This window comes from Schistocerca nitens, chromosome 4 (assembly GCF_023898315.1).
Source record: "Schistocerca nitens isolate TAMUIC-IGC-003100 chromosome 4, iqSchNite1.1, whole genome shotgun sequence".
Taxonomy (NCBI): Eukaryota; Metazoa; Arthropoda; class Insecta; order Orthoptera; family Acrididae; genus Schistocerca; species Schistocerca nitens.
Window position 1 is genome coordinate 385,079,110 of NC_064617.1, and position 24,006 is coordinate 385,103,115.

A 24,006-nucleotide genomic window follows, 5' to 3' on the forward strand; every position below is an offset into this window, starting at 1 on the left:
CCCTTAATCCTAAACAGCACAGAAATCACCTTTTCTTCTTCTGCAAAGAATTGGTGAATAATTCTGGACCATCATGTTGACCAGACTGAACACACAACTGCAGTCTGTAAGATGGTGTCAGCATCACTTCATTCACTGCAGCTTAAAAAGAAACTTGTAGTCACTAATACTCTCCAAGGGCATTTGTATTTGAGCTTATGTCAGCTGGAACTAGTGATGAATGCTTGTGTGTGATACATTTGTGATGTATGCTATTTTGGCCATATCACTCCTGCCTGTGAACAATTATCATGCCTACTTGCCTGTAAGCGTAGAGATTATCATACCATGTGTTTGCTGTATCGTCTTCTCAATCATTACACTCCTTCATATTTATTTTCAACCCTTACATTACTGTCCGAACAACACAATAGAAATATTCATTCCTAAAAAAGTAAAATCCTCATTGTACCACTACACAACACTTACATGCCATCTAAATCATTTTCTTTGTCAAGAGCCTGACTTTGGAACAATTTCCTCAAAATATTATGGAAATTAAAATTGTTTCAAACTAGAAAAGGCAGCTAATGCCCCCACCTTTTATCACAGTAACTATCTCTTCTTGTAGCTCACTCTCATCAACCCTTCCTCCCCCACCATTTTTTCCTCCCCTTGTCCACAGTTCTCTTTTGGAATTCTTTATTTCCTAGCATCCATTGTCACTTTCATTTCAGTCCTCGCCTCTATCATTTTATCTTCCAGTTCTTCTAATACCAGACAAGGCTTCAGGAGTGCTAAACTGATCAATAACTTATCATTCTTAATGCCTCGATTATTATTATTATTATTATTATTATTATTTTATTATTATTATTGCTGTTTTTATTGTTGAAAATTATTTTTTTAAATAATGAATATTATCGAGGGTTTTGTAATAACTAATTAATATTATTCTTAATTCCTCCATTATTTTATAATTGTTATCAGTGTTATTATTATTATTATTATTATTATTATTATTATTATTATTATTAGTATTATTGCCAATGGGAAGAGGAATTCCGCCTTTTGCAAGACACACAAATGTGTCTTGCATAAGGCGGAATTCCTCTTCTATTTTGTAGCAAGCACAGACATAACAAGAAGAACTGCAACTCCATAAGATGATTATTATTGCCAGTTTTTATTTTTATCGGTAATGCAAATTATAATTTTTGTGATTGTTATGTAATATTTTTTTGTATGTGTTGCTCCTGGTCAGAAGGAAGAGTTGGCCTTAAGGCCCTAATCTGGTCAGACTGAGTAAATAAGTAAAAAATAAATAAATAATTCATGTAACACTTAACATATCAGTACCAGTGATTACATGACGTGCAGAGAAGCAGATCATGTCAACTGAGTTTTACGACTCTTAATTCATCAATGAAAGTAAATAATTCATTAACTGTACTTCTCAATCTTTGCAATCTTTGCATTGCAATGATGCAATAATGACAGCTAACATGTTACACTACCAAAATATTATTGGTTGAAATAAAATTTATGGTGATTGCCAAAAATTTTCATCTTACAGTTGTTACGCTAGTATAATCCTATTTATTTTCTTTCTTAAACTGTAAGTTCTTTTTCAACCCTAACCTCTCCGAAAACTTGGTTTCTTTCAGTCCTCCCTACCTTAAAAAAGATACTTTTTTGACACTTGTAACCACTTGTATTTTACCACGCATAACAGCATGTCCTCCTCTACCCACTCAGGTTTCTTGCTGTTGACCCAGCCAGTTTACTCTTCCCTTTCCAGTAGAGCTGAAAGGTATGTGTAGTATAATACTATCTACTTTCAGAATCAACAGAAACCACACTAATGGGTGACCCTGCAGCTGGCATAAGGAGCTATTCCAACTCCAAATTAACTCTCTGTGCAGAAGGTTTCAAATGAAGTAGATCATGTCAGATCAGAACAGATACATTTCACATTTACCACAAAGCTGTAAGAAGCCCTAGCCCTTTTTTCTGTTACATGTTGTCACTTCCTGCCACTTATTACCCTTCCCTCACTTTAGCATGTTGGACAATTCCTACCCATATCTAATTCAGTGTAAAGAACATCTACTTGCCTCTCTAGTACCACTGTCTTCCTATCTCTATTGCACATCCTGTATAATCACTGAAGAGCCTCAGGTACTTTCTCTGTATCCACACCAGTACTGTCGTCCCAATGGGAAAAGAAACTACAGATTCCATCGTGCCTTACCCCAGATCTAACAATCCTCCAGGAATTCAGGTGCTTTTCACTTATGGAAAATGATGATATGATAAGAATCAGTTAATCAAATTACTGAGGAATGGGAATATGGGTTTACAAAAATTTAGTGTAAATAAACTACTTCTTCAAATTTGTTCAATCAAATTTTACACTAATCTCCAGAAACGTGAACTAAATAAGTGAATGGATAAGCACTACTTCATAATGCTGTAAATAAAAAACTGAACTAGCCTATCTCTGTTTACTATGCCAAAACATTAACAAAAATACAACTAAAACCTGGCTTTATATACTTATCACATTTATTCAATTACTACACTATGAAGTGTGTGTGTGTGTGTGTGTGTGTGTGTGTGTGTGTGTACAGGGTAGGCCAAAAGTCATGAAAGGGTTATAAATGTGAATAATTTTTTTATTTATTCTTTTCTTCTTTCATTTAATTTCAGATATTCTGCACACGAGTGTAAGCGATCTCGCATTCTTGGCCGTTAAAAAAGTCTGTGAAAGATAAATAAAACAGTTATTTACAGTTATGACCTTTTAATGATTTTTGGCTCACCATATTATTATTATCATCATCATCACCATCATCATCATTATCATTAGAGCACTAAGATATGGTAAATTTGTATGGTATTTTCTTCCTAGAAGAGAGTCCACCATATATACCATATGTTCCACAAAGGAAATTACACTGCTTGAACTTTAATAACTCAAACAAAAATAACAAAAACTATGACTTTTTAAGCCACATATATGCTCACAACATTACTGGTGATGTTTTTCTGTTGAAAATGTTTAAAACGCCCTCTGTCGGCAGCGACATAGTGTTTGCAATGCTGTGGAACAGATTGACACACGTGTTAGGATTGCAATTGAAGTGGACTCACAGGCAGTCCACTTGCCTCTCTAAAGTCATCCATCACATGTGGCTTTGTGATGTGGATGGTGTCCTTCACAGTTGCCCACAGAAAGAGATCTAACAGAATTACATTGGGAGATCTGGGTGGTAACTTTTCTTTGTTGGCCTGTCCATCTCTCAACAAATGTTTCATGCTGGAATGGTGTTGAGGCTGTGCACTATCTTGTTGAGAAAAACCATCGATAAAGGTCACGAACATCTGGTATAATTTGTTTGTGCAGCATGGTAATGTACTTTACATCTGTCATTGTTCCTTCAAAAAAATGGCCCTACAAGTCCTCTGACAGACATACCACACCAACTAATAACCCCTCCGCAACTAATAACCCAGGATGATTAAAAGCTTGGTATTTCATAATACAGGGATTATCTCTTGCCCAGTACACGCAGTTATGGCAGTTGATTGTTCCATTCAATTTAAATGTTGCCTCACCAGCCTGAACAATGACATCAGCCAGCTGTTCATTATCACAAATTCATTCATGAAGTTTGAGATGCCTATTTGGATAGTCATCATTTGTCATAGGAAACAACATGGGAATATAGGGTTTCAATTTTTTTTTGCTTTCAAATGTGCTGAACACTTGATTTGCTTATGCCTGCTTCATGCACAACTTGCCATATGGACTTCTTTGGGGAATTTTTGAAAGGTTTTGCCACTGTGTCCGACCCTCTTTCATGTGCAACTGATTTCTTCCTGCCACGCCATTCCTTCTTCAGATCATGCACACTTTCTTCCTTCTTAAATTTGTTGCATAGTTTCATTATTGTTATACATGACATTAGTGCAGTATCAAACTCTGTCCTCAATTATCTGTGCACTTCTTTCATGTTTTCAAATTTACAATAACACTTTAAAATCCACTTTCTTTGTTTTAGGGAAAGTTTCCAGCCATCTTATTATTTACATGTAGTTACTGGCAACTGAAAATTAAACAAAACAAAAACAAATGAATGGCTACACACACTAATGTTTTTCGGATTACACGAGACAGTGTGGTACTGAGGTGCAATACTCAAACGTCTCTCGCAGTTGACTTACTTATTGTGTGCAGCCGATTCTCTTCTCTGGGTAATCAGCTACGTCGATCTCCCAAAAGCTGCTTCTCCAAAGACAATACTGGATTACAGGGGTTTATTAAGCTACTTCTCTATTCTTGAAATAATTTGTGTACTTGTGGAACACTTTCAGTTCATTCTTGGTATATTTTCATCTCTCAATACAAAGCAACATTTGCTCTTTTTCACATAAGTAAGTGAACTCTGACAAGCCAGCTGGTGACTTTAAACTTCAGACTTGATAAAACACAAGTTCAATATCATAGTAACAATCCAATAATTTATGGACATCACATGTGTCCTGGTGTTCTGCCTCATGCAGAGCTAAGACGTGGGGGGGGGGGGGGGGATTCTCTAGTCTCAAGCGAGTCCAATACATGGATGTGCATAGAAATCTATATTCTATTGTTCATTAGTCTTTTTTGCAATCAACACAGACACTAACACATCAAAGAATACTACATAATTATTCCTTGTGTTTTCATCATATCTTCTGTGGCGCTGGCGGCAAACACTTGTCACCGTCAGTGACTCACCCCTCTTACAGTCTTCTAATAACGAACTTTCGACTTGCACATAGAAACAGATGGAGTGGTAGAAACATTCTCACTCTCCCGCACTCGTACCTAAAATATCGGGTGTTCGAGACAGTTGAAGGCCGAGTGTTCTAGAATTTACATCGAAATTCTTGAGGTACTACATATCCCTCCCCTTAGTTTAAACACGCAATATTTTATACATATTCATTATGTACAATAATATCCCACAACATAATTCTTTATCTTTTAACAGTACATCTCTTTCTACTAATAACCGGGCGTATTTTATCACAATTATAAAACTTTAACCTTTCAATCCATGTTGGAGTTATCTCTTTTCAATCTCCAAAAATTCGTGAGTACCAAAGTTTTGTTTTCTATTCCTCTTCCAATCATAAATTGCAGGTGTACATAACTTGTGAATGCTCTGCTGCTTTGTTCTTATTTCCCATATTACTTTTCCTAAGTATGTACTTATTCATTACTTCTCGTAATCTGGAGGAACTCTGGGTAGAATAAAAGTGTTCCCTTCTTCTGACACTTGTAAATCTAAAACGTAAAAATGCTAGTGCTGCATAGAATTCAAACCTACCAGACTCATCCCTTTAAATGTGTGACTCCTGTCATGATACGGCCCTTTTTCCCTTTAGGAACAGTACCTATATCTTACATGGGTTGATCCTAGGAGTACCCTTTCTCCTTCAGTTTTGCTAGGTACGCCCCTTTCTTATTCCTATTCTCCTATGGTACAGGTCAATCCCCTTCTTGGTGCCCCTGTCCGCGTATTATAGGTCAGCCTTTCATAGGTCTGCCTATCTGCCTTTTTCTCACCCAATAAATGTCGAGTACACCCTCCATATCCTTCTTGATTAGGCCTCCTGGTTCATTGCCCTAGCATACATCTTTATGAATACTATTCTTAAATATTCTCTGGTGAAATTACAACTCTACTTTATACATTAACTCCACTTTCCAATACCCCCCTAACACCCTAGAGTCCTCTTTCACTCCTCACTCCTACTATGTAGACAGATATCATGCCCACACATAGTAGATGCTATGTCTACCTGTATTTACCAACTCCTAGTAGATACTGTCCCTTTTCTCAAAGGACTAGCACAGCACGTGTGTTGATTGTTTATTCTACTGTCTTTATATACATGTAAATACATATTTGAGAGCGACAAAAAAATAGTGATGCAGAACTGTCACATATCAACAATGTAATATGTGCATCTATTCAGATGTACATATATCTTTATTCCCCTACATCCCTTGGCTGTTCTGACATCACTTCAGGTTTCTAATTCATAATTCTCCTGTTTGTGTTTAAGTATATCTTTGTGTGTATGTGGATGTGTGTTTGTGTATCCTGATTCTTCAGCCTACTTATATGAAACAAGTTGAAGATTATTGGAACCCACGGAAAACAAGAAGCACCTCAGTGATAGAAGTATATGCATATGGAAAGAGAAAGATAGACTGGTACTCAGATGAGAAGTAAGAAAGGAAAAAGCAGAAGCGGTTGCTAAGATCGCAGAAGGGAAAGAATATTGCCCCAAAGACAGGAAAACCCTTTCTACCCCCCTTCCGCAGGATCCCTACTTCGCCAATACTTTAGTGGAAAGCCAGAGGAGGTATGATGTTAAATGTCTCCTACAGAACAGACATTCTCACCTTCACCTTTGAAGCCCCCAAAGAAAAATCTTAGCAACACCTATGGAATGGCAAATGGTGAAGAATCAGTTACACTTGTCTGCGAGGGATGTCTGAAAGGTGGAGTGTGGGATTAGTGTTGGTCATGCTTTTACTTACACTACCCACCCCTTCCAAAAGTGATACAAACCCTCCCATTTTCATTATATCTCACAAAGGGTAAAAATTATATATCATGTTATCACAATTATGTAATGATTCATATAAAATTCCATATTCTATTAATCTAATATTACTTGATTCCTCTCCAAGAATAGTTTAGGCCAAATTAAGACCTAACTATACGTTGATGCTGAGATTCTAGACCACCGCTGACTAGAGTGTAGTGTGAAGGTGACTTAAATACTTATTGGGCACTAACAAGTACTGTGAACACAGCCTGTTCTGGATGTAATTGCAGATATATCCAATCGGAATCCAACTGATTCTAAGGAGCATATTATGAAATCAGTAATAAGTGCTTCAGTCCTGACTTGATATAACAATAAAATTTATCGAGTTGATGACATAATGTGGAACAGAAGCCCACGTAACCCATTTGATACCACGAATATTGATATGATCACATATTGCTATTACTACAAGAAGCAGTATGGCCTTGATATCAATGGCTTGCAGTAGCCATTGCTTTTCAGCCAAGTAAAGACAAGGATGTAGAAGCAAGAGAAAACTGATCAACTTACAAGGTGCATTCAAGTTCTAAGGCCTCCGATTTTTTTTCTAATTAACTACTCACCCGAAATCGATGAAACTGGCGTTACTTCTCGATGTAATCGCTCTGCAGACGTACACATTTTTCACAATGCTGACGCCATGATTCCATGCCAGCGGCGAAGTCGTCTTTAGGAGTCTGTTTTGACCACTGGAAAATCGCTGAGGCAATAGCAGCACGGCTGGTGAATGTGCGGCCACGGAGAGTGTCTTTCATTGTTGGAAAAAGCCAAAAGTCACTAGGAGCCTGGCCAGGTGAGTAAGGAGCATGAGGAATCACTTCAAAGTTGTTATCACGAAGAAACTGTTGCGTAACGTTAGCTTGATGTGCGGGTGCGTTGTCTTGGTGAAACAGCACACACGCAGCCCTTCCCGGATGTTTTTGTTGCAGTGCAGGAAGGAATTTGTTCTTCAAAACATTTTCGTAGGATGCACCTGTTACCGTAGTGCCCTTTGGAACACAATGGGTAAGGATTATGCCCTCGCTGTCCCAGAGCATGGACACCATCATTTTTTCAGCACTGGCAGTTACCCGAAATTTTTTTGGTGGCGGTGAATCTGTGTGCTTCCATTGAGCTGACTGGCGCTTTGTTTCTGGATTGAAAAATGGCATCCACGTCTCATCCATTGTCACAACCGATGAAAAGAAAGTCCAATTCATGCTGTCGTTGCGCGTCAACATTGCTTGGCAACATGCCACATGGGCAGCCATGTGGCCGTCCGTCAGCATTCGTGGCACCCACCTGGATGACACTTTTCACATTTTCAGGTCATCATGCAGGATTGTGTGCACAGAACCCACAGAAATGCCAACTCTGGAAGCGATCTGTTCAACAGTCATTCAGCGACCCACCAAAACAATTCTCTCCACTTTCTCGAGCATGTCGTCAGACCGGCTTGTGTGAGTCCGAGGTTGTTTCAGTTTGTTGTCACACGATGTACTGCCTTCATTAAACTGTCGCACCCACGAACGCACTTTTGACACATCCATAACTCCATCACCACATGTCTCCTTCAACTGAATTTCAATTGGTTTCACGCCACGCAAACTCAGAAAACGAATGATTGCACACTGTTCAAGTAAGGAAAACGTCGCCATTTTAAGTATTTAAAACAGTTCTCATTCTCGCCGCTAGTGGTAAAATTCCATCTGCCGTACGGTGCTGCCATCTCTGGGACGTATTGACAATGAACGCGGCCTCATTTTAAAACAATGTGCATGTTTCTATCTCATTCCAGTCCGGAGAAAAAAAATCGGAGGCCTTAGAACTTGAATGCACCTCGTATATGTTTCTCTAAAGGTGGATAATAGGATAGTATAAGAATTCAAGAATAGATTACAGAATAATTTAAGATTTGAAGGGCATTCGGTGCACAAAAAATAGTACAGAAGAAACACTGAAAACAACTAGGTATCTGATGGTCATCACTTTGCCCGTTAACACAGAATGTTAATTTTCCCTGGGAGACAGATGTGACTCAGCCTGGATGCCATGGATCTGATATTAACCTCACTTGAGCAAGTACAAACCAGTACTTCTCATTAAATTTTATGCATTAGTCTCCCCATGACAAAGCAATCACCACTTTACTATGAAACACATTATTAGGTAAAGTTGTTCTATTTTCTACTTTGTCATGGACAAGTTTGAATTCTTCGCACAAGTTGTCCATAACCTTGTTAGTATCATTAGGTTTGGAAAAAGCAACCATCGAAAATGTTTCTGGAGATTATACTCTCGGTAACTTCTTGATCTTTAATTAGTTCAAATGGTTTCGCCAAACTACTTAAATCTGTAATGTCCAAGTTGGCCATTTTTCCTTTAAAACTTCGTCCTATATTATCTACTCGCGAACAAACAATGCGTGTAGTAACACCTGGGATATTGAATAATCAACATTACTTCCTTAGGTCGTTCTGTCCTCTCTTTCAAAGTATTCACTTCCTGCCCTATGGAATTAAATTTAACATTATGTACGTTTTCACAAAATTTTAATTTTTCACTAAATTCAGATTCTACATTATTATATTTATCTTCGGTGTCAAATTCTAATTTTTTAGTTAAATCTTGAAGTTGCTCCTCCTGTCTCTTGTTAAATTCAGTGAATAGTTGATTAACATGAGTATTCAAAGAACTAGTGAGTTCACTCTTTAAATCTAACTTTAGATATTCTATCTTATTATTTAAAGAGTGAAATTCAGTCTTTAATATAACTATATTTGCTGCTTGACTGCTCAAGGTTTCACTTTGAACATCTAATTTTTCACTTAGAGTGGCTGGATCAGCCTTCTAGTCATCCAGCATAGCACTTTGGTCATCTAATCTAGCATTTAACTGAGCCTTTACTGAGTCTAACTTTAGTCTTAGTCCTTTGATTGAATTTGCCACTTCAGTCCTGTCTGGTGTGTCCCTATTCACTGGCCATAGTTGATCCTGAAGTTTGTTGCTGTTCTTGATCCCTAATTTTATCGATCTTAGACCTAGTTTCATCTAAAAGAAAATTCACCACTGAGTACAATAACTATAACAACAGTTTATCATTCAACCATCCCCTCAACTTTTACCAAATAATTACTTGTTTACACTCACCCAGCATAGAGTTCTAGCTGCGTTGGTGAGCAAATGTGTAATCACCGCAGGTGGCATCGAATGTTGGTTTCAGTGTCGTCATAGGCAAGCGGACGCGGAGTCAGTACCGGTGAGAAGCAGCTGGTGCAGTAGGCATCGGTGGCTGGTTACTGAGTCAGCGTCGGTGCGATGTACGCATGTGAAGACTGCTTACTCTCCACACCCAATCTTCTTATTCAAAAAGTTGAGGTCTTCTCTCCAGTTTTCTCCATTATTACTTTCTCACATCTTTTATTGTGTTGCACTCCCAACTTCTTCCATTGGTTTACTGGACTCAATATGATTACTGGAAACCGTCCTCGTATCTTGTTAGGCCTGGTTGTTATGGTAATGCCTGATATCTTCTTTCTTTTTCTGTCTTTAAATTCCCATTTTCTTTGGGTCCTGTTGCTTAGGTTGCCACATTCTAACGTTTTTCGGATGACACGAAACAGTGTGGTACTGAGGTGCAATACTCACACGTCTCTCGCAGTTGACTTACGTATTGTGTGCAGCCAATTCTCTTCTCGGGGTAATCAGCTACATCGATCTCCCAAAAGCTTCTTCTCCAAAGACTATAGTGGATTACAGGAATTTATTAAGCTACTTCTCTATTCTTGAAATAATTTGTGTGTTCGTGGAAAACTTTCATTTCATTCTTGGTATATTTTCATCTCTCAACACAAAGCAACATTTACTATTTTACACATAAGTTAGTAAACTGTGACAAGCCAACTGGTGTCTTTAAACATCAGACTTGATAAAACACAAGTTCAATATCATAGTAATAATCCAATAATTTATAGACATCACATGTATCCTGCCTCATGCAGAGGTAAGATGTGAAAAAAAAAAGGTTTCTAGTCTCAAGCGAGTCCAATACATGAATGTGCATAGAATCTATATTCAATTGTTCATTAGTCTTTTTTGCAATCAGCACAGACACTAACACATCAAAGAATACTACATAATTATTCCTTGAGTTTTCATCTTATCTTCTGTGGCACTGGCGGCAAACACTTGTCGTCGCCAGTGACTCGCCCCTCTTACTGTCTTCTAATAACGGACATCCAACCTGCAAATAGAAACAGGTGGATCGGTAGAAACATTCTCACTCTCCCACACTCATACCTAAAATATCGGGTGTTCGAGACAGTTGAAGGCCAAGTGTTTCTAGAATTTACACCGAAATTCTTGAGGCGCTACAACACAAGTCATAGGAGTACCAAATAATCACAACTAGATCAGGTTATCATTACTACCTCCTCAATTATCAAAGCTCAAACAGTGTTCATCTCTTTGTGGAACAGCCATGTAATTTATACTGAACTAACTTTTAGCTATGTAACTTATCTTTTTGAGAGGACGTAGACATAGCACTGTAACAACCTACACGTCAGCCATATTGCACTAATGTGAAGTTCAGTGTTGTGTATTGTATTGTACTCTACAGTGCAATGTTCTTGGCAAGTGAATGGAGGTTTTCTGAGCAATTCCATGCCCAGTGGTCAGGGGTGCTGGTTTTTTTTTATGCTTTTACATGTTTTCTATATGTCCCTGAAGTCTATGTATTTGTTGGTAATTTATGCTCTTTGCCGACATGCTGTTACCTAGTGATACCAAGTTCTAGTCTGTAATCGACTCCTTTTAATAACATGGATTAGAGTCCGAATTATGACATTTCTGCCCTCTCCATTTACAAGAATGACATTAGACATGCATTTCTAATAAAGTTTCAGAGAGGCAGTACAATTGTCATTCACTTAGTTGCTACAAACACATCAAGCAAAAGTCAGTTAGCCAAAACTAGAGCTAAACCTGACAAGTGGTGACCCCAACATGATCAGCAGAATCTCAGTTGAATTGCAAAATGATCAAAGAACCAATAGTGTTGAGAATAGCAGTCCATCTGTCATCTTTCTGGGCTGGTAATCCCATCCTTTGGTTTGTGCAAATAGAAGTAAAGGAAACTTTGGCTGTGCAAGAATAATAGATGACGTGACAAAGTTCACACTTATAGTAAGCCAGCTCAACCAATGATTTGCCGCTGAGGTGCAAGACATAATTATTGCGCCACCGGAAATCGATTCTTACACCAAGTTCAAGTCAGAATAGATATCACAAGTGGCCACTTTACAAGAGGATTGAGTACAGCAAGTTCTTACTCAAGAGGAGATGGGCAATAGAAAGCTATCACATTACCAGTAGCACCTGTGCAGTAAGATTGACACAGTCACTGTACTGGATAACTTGTTGTGCATGCTGTTGAGCAGTCATTTGCTGCCACAGATAAATGCCACAATTGTCCCGCAGACTAGCATGCTGTTGGACGCCATGACACAGCTGGCTGATTGAATACAAGAAGCAATTGCGCCTGCACAGCTCAGTGCAGTCACAGTATGGGACAACAGTGCAACCACTGCAACAACGATAGCAAGGGCTGACGATGACTCAATCGCAGCAAACTGTGTTCAACTGTTGTGCACCCAGATCAGTGCACTGTTGTCAGCAATGGAAATGTTAAAAGTGTAGAACTTCTATTGATGCCACAGATCCACAAAGTGATGTACAGATGTGCTGGTACTGCTGCCAGTTTGGTGATCATGCAAAGAAGTTTTCATCACATGCTCTCACCCAAATACAAGTGGTAGCTGGTAGAAGGCAGAAGCAACTGCTAGAATACTCCAAGTGCCTATTTGTAACTGACAGAGATCCTGGCATGAAATTCTTAATAGATACTGGATCAGATATGAACATCCTGACTCCGACATCCATGCATTGTTGCTGACCATCAACTGCCTTCTGTCTGCCTGCTGTTAACAACTCTTCAGTCATGATGTACAGTGCTCAGCAAATGGAGCCCAACTTTGGACTGTGCCACCCGTACACGTGGGACTTCATTATTGCGGTAGTCACTGAGGTGATTGTTGGAGCAGGCCTCCTGGCACAGCACTGTCGACTACTTCCAGACGTTGTAAATGCTCACTTGGTGTTACTGGCTTAGTGGTTACCAGTTTCTACTGCAGCACAACACTTCACAGCGCCAAGTTGTTGCATGCTTCTGGGGGTGAGTAAGTAGAGTTGTTGAGCAACTACCCGACTTTGACCAGCGACTCTGGTGCTCCTAAGTGCATACCCCATGGCACAGTGCTCCACATAAAGACAACAGTGGACCCCCTGTGCAATGTCAGCCAAGACATTTGACTCTAGACTGCTCAGCAGTAATGAAGGCCAAATTTGATTCTGTGATATGTGAAGACATGATATGTGCCTGTCTAAAAGCCTGTGGTCCTCAGCATTACATTTGCTGCCAAATAAAAGTGGAGCCTATTGCCCAGGAATTGACTGTCATGCACTTAACTTGTGAACGGTACCTGAGAGATAACGTGTACCACTTGTAGGCGATTATAATTATGCTCTACATGGTGTGACTGTATTCACTGTCCTGGACTGGGTGAAGGCATATACTCAGAAACTGATAGCCATGGAAGACATACCCACTACAGTAGAGTCTCGATAGTTTGAGTTTCCAGTAATCCGAGCCACTAAAAAGAAGAAGAAGAAGAAGAAGAAGTTGCAACGATCTACTTTCTTTTTTTACTGACATGATAAATAGATAAATAATGAAAACATTATTGCAAAAGATAAATAGGGAGAGTACAGCTCAGTGACAAAGCAGACAACAATGCAATCAACACTGACGATTAGCTCGCTGCCCTGTTGCACGAACATCTGTTGTCAGTATGGCACAAAATATCCCGACTGCTGCCGGCTGCTGACGATCAAAACTGGGGAGTTGATACGCTGCTGTAGTTCCCAGTGCCTGTACTGTACAGTGTTGTGTGTCGTTTTGTTTGTTGACTGTGTGTTCTGTTGTACACCTTACAAAGATGAGTGCTGTATAAAAAAAAGAGGAAATCTGTGCCTTTGCATTTAAAATTAGAAGCACTAAGACGACTTGACAGAGGAGAAACAATAAAAAAATCTTGCTCTCGAATATGGCGTCGGTGAAGTTACTGCTGGTGACTGGCGAAGAAACCAACTTAAATTGGAACAGTTTTCTTCACAGAAATGCTCACACGAATCTCTCAGTTGAAGAAGTATAAAGAAGTCAGACTACGAAAAAACAAGAGAGGCATTGTTCATGTGGTTTACCCAACAGAGACAGAAGGGTGCTCCAATTTCTGGCCCAATCTTGCAAGAAAAAGCTTTGTTTTTCAGAAACCAGGTGCAGGAAGGAGATGACAATTTTGCCGCTAGTGTGGGCCGGCTTGACAAGTGGAAGAAGAGGTATGGAGTGCGTCAACTAGACGTATGTGGATAAAAACTCTCTGGTGACGCTCAGGCCGTTTCAAAATTTATAGTCGAGTTTAAAAAAAATCATAACTGACAAAAATTTGTCTATTGAACAAATATATAACGGTGACAAAACTGGGCTAAGTTTTAAAATGTTACCAGCGAGAACACTTGATTCTTGTGAAGATAAAAAGTGCTCCTGGGCACAAAAAAAGCAAAGAGCAGCTCACAGTTATGGCAGCTTCAAATGCAACCGGAAACCACAAACTAAAACTAGTTGTGATTGGGAAGTCAGTCAAGCCAAGAGCATTCAAGAATGTATCCATCTTAGCTCTTCCGGTCGTCTATACACATCAGAATAATGCCTGGATGAATCAGGAAATCTTCAGGAACTGGTTTTTTAACTCATTTGTACCTGACTGCAAGAATTTTTTTAAAAGAAAGGGGACTGCCATGCAAAGCAATTTTGCTCATGGATAATGTGTCCTGTTTTTTCCACCAAACGTTACCTGTCTAATTCAGCCCATGGATCAGGGCATTCTGGAATGTCTAAAAAAAAAAAGGATCGACGGTGATTGCTACAGTCAATCCTGCATTCCAAAGACAACAAAAGCATTGTAGGAGCTTTGAAGAAAGTGACTTTGAAGGACGTTGTGTACTGGATTAGCAAATCTTGGAGCGAAATAAAGTCAGACACAATTTCTAAGTCATGGTGGAAAATTCCACAGGAAAGTATGCCAGACACAGAAACTAAAGATTTAGTAGATGAGGACGATCAACCATTGTGTAATTTAATCAGAAGATTGCCAGAGTGTGAAGAGGCAGAACAGGTGGAAGTAGGCGAATGGTTAAATTCGGATGAACAGTTGGAAGTGACAGACTCTTCTATAATTGACACGCTTAACATTCCATCGCAGTGTGAGAGTGACGAGGAAGATGAGGCAGAGGCTGCACCGATGATGAGTCACACCGATGGCTACGCTGCTCCCGAGGCCACCATATGCTACGTGGAACAACAGCCTGAGGTGACACCAACTGACCTACTGCTCCTGAGACGGTGGCATGACATTGCCATGAGGAAACGTTGCAGCTTCACGAAACAAAAGACACTTCACTATTACTTGTCTAAATAAATAATTATTGTTATTCTGCCAATGCAAATGCATGTGTAAATACTTTATTAAAATAAAAGTTCATATTTTGACCTGTATTACTTACAATATCATAATATTTCTTTTTCCCATTTAAATTTCGATATTCCGAGTTTTCAATAGTTTGAGGTGGTTCCGGTCTCGTTCACTCCGAGACTCTACTGTACTGCCATAATCACATCTTTTGGTTTATACGAGAGAATGTTTATCACATTTGGTGTATGCAGTGCAGCTTAAACGTGACAGATATTTATAGATTTTATTCTTCAAGGAATACTGTTATGTTTTGCATACCTTGACAATGTCCTGGTGTTCTCTGCCGATGTGGAACAATATATTCAGCATGTGCATTAGGTATTCAGATGACTAGAACAATACATAGCCATACTGAAAATAGCCAAGTGTGTTTTTGGGCAGCCAGAAGTGATGTTTCTTGGTCATAAGATCTCAGCTGTGGGCTTGTTTCCTCTGACTGAGGAGGTAGAAGCAATACCACAGCTAGCAAGGCCCAAGGCTGCAAAGAAGAACATGGCTGACTCAGTGCTTTTATCACACCTGAAGCTTGCTACACCACTAACTACTGTCGTGGATGCAAGCCAACCAACCATTGGTGTGGCACTCCAACAGTGGGTGGATAATAACTGGCAGCCACTGATGTGTTACTCGCACAAACATCACCTTCACAAAGGAAATTGAGTACATGTGTCCATGAGCTTCCGGCCATGTACCAGGCGGTTAGCTATTTTTGTCCACAAGTTGAAGTGCAAGTCTTTACAAATTATGTGGATCACAAGCCCTTGACGTTTACATCATGATGGAACAGTGCAGACTACTCACCCTGGAAATTTAATCATCTTGAATTTGTGGCCCAGTTCACAACAGACATTAGACAAGTATCTGGAATTAATAATGGCATTTCAGACTGTCTGCTATGGGTCAGCAGTTTCTCGAGTCCAATAGATTTTTTTGCACTTGCGCAAGTGCAACAGGAAGGCAAGGAGTTCAGTGTGAATGATAACAACTTAACATCAGCACTGACATTGCAGCTCATGGACATACCAGGAGAAGATACATATCTGTACTGTGATGTCTTTTGTGATCAATCTCATCCTTTCCTGCCACCAACATTCAGAAAGCAAGCTCTCAACAACATCCATGAGTTGTGCCATCTAGAAGTGCATCCAACCTTTCATCTAGTGTCTCAGCATTTTGTTTGCCTGGACAAGCAGAAAGACTATTGGGAATGAGTCAGATCATGTCTCGAGTGTCAACGCTGCAAGATTAACTGCCTTGTCCAAGCCGCAACTGATGACTTCCCAGATACCACCAGTCACTTTCCCCATGTACAGTTGGATGTTGTTGGACTGATTTCTCCACTGAACAGGGAGAGGTACTTATTAATGATGACTGACCATTATACCCATTGGCCTGAAGCAGTACTGGTTGATAATGTCACAGTCGAGACATAAGCTTTCGCCTTTACTTTGACACGGTTGATGAGGTTTGGATGTCTGCTGCATATCACCTCGGATGTTAGTTTGAATCAGAATGGTTTGCTTAGAGGCCCAAATTTTGTTGTTACACTCACAATAAGACCACTTGCTACCACAAGGCAAGCAACACAGTGATCAAATGCTGATTTTGTGTTTATACCCACAATAAGACCACTTGCTACCACACAGCAAGCAGTGGGATGATCAAATGCTGGCATAATTGTTTGAAGGCAGTGCCATTATGCCACGAAGATACCTGGTCATCGATACTACCAGTGGTACCACTGAGCTTGTGAACAACATTCAAGTACGACATCAGTTCATAAGTGGTAGAATTGGATTATGGTGAGACATTACACCTTCCTCGTGATTTTGTCAGCACAGATGTAATAGAGGCAGCCACATAAGATAAGCCAGATTTTTTACATCACATGAGAGAGGATGTTTCCAGGATCCATCCTCCAGAACCTTTGTAGCATGACACACTGCCCTTGTTCGTTTACCAGTATCTCGAGCATTGTACACATGTTATTCTCTGCATGGAAGGCATTAACTGCCACTACAAGCCCCATATTCTGGCCCATATAAAGTTTCTAATGACTTACACAAACAAATTGAAATTATGGTGAACAGCAAGGCTATAATTGTCTGACTAGAATATATCTTCCACACCAATGACAGTGGCTCAATAGAGGTGTCTGCCCACCTCGGATGGAGATGCTACGTTGCAAGTGCCACCATTGCAGCATCTGCCTCCCAATGCAGTTGCTCCTCCAATGTGGATGACTCATTCTGGCCTCCAGGTGTACGTCTCGGTGGGATTCCTTGAGGGTGACACTCTACTTCTGCCTGGGGGGATGATGTAGCAGTCTACACGTCAGCCACCACAAGCTAATGCGAATTTCAGTGTAGTGTAGTTTACAGTACAGTGCAGTGTTCTTAGCAAGTGAATCCCAGCTTTCTCAGCAGTTCCATGCCCAGCTGCCAGGGGTGCTGATTTTTTAATCCTTTTTTATATTTTCTGTGTGTGCTGTATATTCTATGTTTTTGTGAATTGGTAATTTATGCTTCCCGCCAACAATCTGTTACTAGTTTTACCAAATTGTAGCCTTTAATCAACTTCATTTTATAACTATATAATAGAGGGAAACATTCCACGTGGAAAAAATATATCTAAAAACAAAGATGATGTGACTTACCGAACGAAAGCGCTGGCAGGTCGATAGACACACAAACAAACACAAACACACACACAAAATTCAAGCTTTCGCAACAAACTGTTGCCTCATCAGGAAAGAGGGAAGGAGAGGGAAAGACGAAAGGATGTGGGTTTTAAGGGAGAGGGTAAGGAGTCATTCCAATCCCGGGAGCGGAAAGACTTACCTTAGGGGGAAAAAAGGACGGGTATACACTCGCACACACACACATATCCATCCACACATATACATATATACATATATATATTTTATAACTAGGATCAGAGTTCCGAATTATGCCATTCCTGTCCTCTCCATTTAGCATGCCGTCTGGTGTGTATTCCTATAGTTACTATAAACACATCAAGTTAAAGTCAGGCAGCCAAAGTAGAGGTGAACCTGACCATCCTCCTAAACATAATATTTGTCTATTAGCTGATAGTGACTAACAAGCAGTGAAATGTTCAAATGACAGTTTTAAATCTATATTACAAACCTTGAAAGGTACTGTGGTTTTCTGACCTTTTATGTGCAGCTATGTGGCACATCTTATTCATCCACAGAGAAAAGATTGCATGTCCTCAATTTTGTGCTTATTTTTTCATCCAGGAATTTCCATTTTGTAATATCTTTCTATATGGTATACATTACTGAAATTCCACTGATTATTTTGAAAGTCTCCTTATTTTCATGTAAAGAAGAAAAAGGTAGTTATTGGTTGTTATTGAGACAAAAAAAGGAGAATTGGTTTGTATTATATTAACAGAAATAGATGTAGCTGATTTTGTTGAACACTGAAATTCTCCTTAACCTTTAATTTTTATGGAAATTACAGATTACTGGAACAATGGCTGTCACAACCTTCCCGTGATATTTCAGAAGTACTGAGGCGGCAGGATGCCGTGCAGGAGTTGATCAACCCTAACTGCAGAGTTACTCCTCTACTGGGCGACATTCTAAAAGGCCTTCCAGATCTAGATAGAGGACTTACAAATGTAGCTTATCACAGAGTGAGTATACATTTGGAACATATTGTTATTTACGTAACTGTTGTAAGATGATGTTAAAAGCACAGATTATTTAATTTTTAAAAAAAAAAATGAAAGATGAAACTATTTAAAACAGAACTAATAACTCAGCTTCAGGTCTGATGAGTCATCAAAGCCAAGAACAGGAGAAGTGGGCAGACAATTACATATTTTCTACGACGAAATGTGACAATCATTGGGGTATTTAGCCATTGTCAACAGCCAACATCTTTTCATAATTCATGATAAAACATTATTACCTGATCTTCCAAGGAGTGTTGTTCCCAGAAAAAGAGACAATTATTCCATTAAATTTGTAGTATGAAACAGCAATGCAGTATAGTGGAAATATACAATGGGCAGTTATAAAGTTTTAATTATTACCTTGAGAAAAAAAAGTTATGTAATAATTTTTTGTTTATTTACAAGAATATGCAAACAGTCCTACAGTGCAGTGAAATCCCTGAGCTACAGTACTGTAGCATATCAGTAGAGGAGCCACAGCGGAATGGCGGAGCCCATTGATAATGTGGTGTATCGTGCAATAATTTGTTTTCTGCATTTTAGGGGGAATGATACTGCAGTGACCAGTGCTGAGTTTGTGCAAGAGTACAGCAACAGTAAACAGTCTTATGACACAGTGATTACATGCTGGTGACACTTTTGGTGTGGAGAAACAAGTCTGAATGATAAAGAACAAAATAACAGATCATCTCTCTGTGAAAAAATGGGAATTACAAGAGAATTGAAGGCTCTTCTGCTTGAAGATCAGTGAATCAAAATCAGGGCAGTAGTGGAAAAGAGAATGTCAGTCATGGATCAGTTTTCAACATCTTACATGTCATTTTCATCATCAAACTAGTTGCTACCTGCTGGGCTCTGCAGCTGCTCACACAAATTCAAAAGCCCTCTCAATCAGACCACCAGTGGAAATGTAAATCTTGTGGCTGTGTCAGGCCAATTCAGATGACTTCTTTAGCCACCTGATCACCATGGATGTGTCACTATGACCCTAAGACAAAAAGCAAAGTAAGCAATGTAAACACATAGATACACCACGGCCATCGAAGACCCGACCACTCTAGGGAAAGGTTGTAAAGAATATCTCATAGCATCACAAGGTGAAGTTGAGCATTTTTTGGGAAAGCCATGGTGAGGTGCTTATAGAGTAGGCTCATAAGGGCAAATCTCCACAGAAGTATACCACCACACTCACCTGAAGGGGCTACAGGAGGCTGTCCAGACAAAATGTCACAGGAAGTTGTTCAAGGACATGCTTTTGTTCCACAATAGTGCCACAGCTTATTCTGCACAAGAACAGTCACAAAAGCTGCTTCTCTGAGCCACCTAATTTCACTGAACAGCCAAATGCAGACTTCTGCAATCAAGTTCTTTGCTTGGTCATCCATTATTGGGAAAAACATACTGCATTGAAGGGTGAACATGTAGTGGAGGACTAAAACCAAACCAGGTTTCATGGTCACAGCATGACGTTTTCCAGACAATAATAAAATTTTTTATGACTATCCTTCATATGTAATAATGGCATAAACATCATAGTTTCTACAGTCCCTCATATGTTAATTTAGTCACAGTTTTGTGTGATAATAAAAAAACACAGAAAACCATTATTCATATCAAGCTACTGTGTTCTAAAAATGAGTTTTAATGGGTACAGGTAAGCTACATCAAAATTTGCACACAAGAAATGGCATGCACTAAAATTAAAAAGGAAAAAATTTCTTTGTGAGCAAGTGAGCAACATAATTAAAAATGTGATGTATTTGAATAATACTCCTTATGGATTTGAGGTATGAGTACAGTTAGGAAGCAGCTCCTTTTTTTACAGAAAATCTATAGTTCAGAAACTTCCATCATTCAAAGTTGTAAGACTGACAAAAGAAAGAAAAAGAATTATTGAAAACATGAGTTACACTGTTGCAAGCTAATTTTATATGCATCAACAATAAACTGTCAAAATTAAAACATTTTTGATGTATTGTAATTGTTCACTCTGTGTGTGTGTGTGTGTGTGTGTGTGTGTGTGTGTGTGTGTGTTTCATCATTCATTAACAGGCAGCTAAATTGGGCACTAGGAAATTGGAGACATTATGTACAGAAATATAAAGAAAAAATTAATACACCAGGGTATTTGTTAAAGATTCAGTTACAGTTTCAAAGTTAGGTATAAGTTTATACTAGACTGAGCTTAATATAGAATTCAACTATATAAGATTGATTGTAGTGAATGTTGTGATTGTAAGCTTATAGAAGCAAATATATTTTTAGAAAAAGTTTTGTCCATGATGAGGAATCTTATAAATCTAACACAAGTGTCATAATCAATATTTTTTTTAATATAGATGTAACAAACACAGGCCAATACTTCTCAAGGGCATTTTTTAGATTAGAAATTAGATTATATTTGATTTTTGTTCCAATAGCTCCATAGTGGGGAGATCATCCAGGATGCAGAACGTGTCAGAAAGACTAGAAGAAACAACAAATATTTACAAAGAAAAGCAAAAATGCTAATGTACCTTCCACAGATCCCAAGTGAAATGGTCCTTGTGGATGTGGAATAAAATGAATGTAAACAGCAACCTTAATGTATTTTTAATTAAAAGGCAATAAATAATTTGTCACAGAACATGTATATGTTCAATAAACTGAACTGCACATGATAAGTGTTAGGCTATTGTAACCATGCATCATACAATGAAAAAATCATTTTACAGCACTTATTTCCAATGATCGCATTACTGTACTGAATTTGTACAGAAGTCAGATTGTACAAATACTCACATTATTTGATATTATTAGTTACATATACACATCTGTGGGTTTTACTAGGAAGTTCCTCAGTGCAATAAAAGTAGTTGGTCACCAATATATCCTTCAGCCTCCTTTTAAATGGAAATTTATTAGTAGTTACACTTTTTGTGGCTGCTACCAAGGTATTGACAGTGAGTGTTCCTGAATAGTGGACAACTTTCTGAACTGAAGTTATATCTTTGTGAAGATTATTCTTATTTCTGTCATTGATTCCATGAACTGAACTGTTATTTTGAAAAACTGATATATATTTAATGATAGATGTAATTAAGAAGTAACTTTATTTGGAAACAGTAGTCAGTATCCATAGTTCTCACTAAACAGGCATCTGACAGATCCTAGAGAGTACACCACAAGCAGTTCTAATTACATGTTTTTGGACCAGGAAAACTTGAGCTTGTCTTGATGGGCTTACCAAGAAATAATCCCGTATAACATTGTGGAATATGTCTGACAACATTCGCACTGCAAATATAGATTGTTTAGGCACTTAAATAGTTCTGTGGTTGGCTTCTTCCAGTTGAATTTGTTACGCAGTTATTCGATATACTCCGTCCAGTTGAATTGTTATCAGCCTTTAGTCCCAAGAATTTAACACTAACATATATCTGTTTGTCATCAAATTTTAGGCATATACTGGTGATAAAACTTTTAAAAGTTCTAAACTTCTCACTCACTCTCATTAACTGATCTTTGCAAGGAAAACAAATGTGGTACCCGGTAATGTTGCAGATGAAAGGCCATTGTTATACACAAGAAAAAGATTGACCCTAAGATGGAACCTTGTTGGACACCATATGAAATTACTTCCCATTTAGATGATGCCTCATAGCTTAATACCTGTCCCTTGCATAGTGACGACCTTCATTTTTCGTCAAAAATATGGGATTTGAACCATTTTGTAGCATTTCCAACATTTCCTGTTACACTTTAATATTCTGATTTACTTGAAAGGATATAGTGATTTACATAGTTAAATGCCTTTGACAAATCATGTAATATACCAGTAGCCTGTAATTTATTGCCTAATAAATTAAGTATATTCTTTCTGTAGTTTTAGAAATCCAAACTGTGACTATGACAATATATTATTTGCTGTCAGATGGTTAAGAAGCTGATTATACATTTTTTCCAAAATTTTCGAGGATGTTGGAAAATTGAAATGGGATGGAATTTTGATGGTATTTCTTTATCTCCTTCCTTAAACAATGGCTTAACTTCTGCATATTGAACAATTGAAGAAGTATTCCACTGATAATGTTTTAAGGCTGTTAAATTTGTATTGCATGACTCCTCCCCTTCTCAAATACTGATTATTGAGATAACATTATTACTAATTTCCCACAAGGTATGCACAGACTCGATCTTTAAGACAAACCTAATGAACTGTGTTCCAAAGAAGGTGGAGTCTAAGAGGTATAAATAATATGAACTATCAATTTATAGTCATGGTTGCAAAAACTAATATGAATTGTATGCAGATTAGGGTAGCTAATTGCTCAAAAATGATCATTGATATTACATTTATGTAAAGGCCTAATGAACAAAATTATGTTACAGAACCAAAAGTTAATTGATTCTACCTGAAATGCAATTCCTTATGTTAAGTGCTAATACTGATCAGGATACAAAACCTGCATTTGGAAGCTTACTGAGGAAAAGCATTATTTGACGCAAGTGAAATTTAATATTTTTCTTTATTGATTTTGTAATACTACATGTCTAATACATGGGAGAGGTCTTTTAGTCTCCTTAGCATATGTGCCACCTTTGGAATAATTTATTAATCTTTGATCTGAGCTGCACAGTATATTTGCAAGAATACTGGCAACAATTAACAGTTTTGCACTCCTAAGCTCAGTGTTGAAAAGCCAGAAATACTACAAAAGCTACAGTTGAGTAAATTTGGTTTAGGTTAACGTAAGTTCAGGTATTTTTATCCCTTACTTGCAGCATGGGTCCTATGTTATCTGTTATAACCAAAAGAACATCATGTAAAGTCAGCACAAGTGATCAGAGTTTTGAACCAATCTTTCCTGAACAACTTGAAGGTGGAGCTCTTTCTGATCATAAAGGTGACAGTGATTCAGACATTGATGGTCCCCATGATGATGAATCCATGTCTTCTGGCTTTCCAAATGGAGACAGACTACAGAACTGCTGTTTTCTGTATTGACTGTGGTGGAACCTAGTGGAGTACTGTGCC

General features: G+C 38.4%; 1 protein-coding gene across 1 annotated transcript in view; it reads left to right on the forward strand.

Moving 5' to 3' along the window:
• Positions 1-24,006, forward strand: part of LOC126251586 (DNA mismatch repair protein Msh3-like) — a 363,938-nt gene that overhangs the window by 159,538 nt on the left and 180,394 nt on the right. The window contains exon 10 of the mRNA XM_049952118.1: positions 18,773-18,947. Coding sequence (XP_049808075.1) covers positions 18,773-18,947 — 175 coding nt within the window. The remainder of the gene's footprint in view (positions 1-18,772; positions 18,948-24,006) is intronic.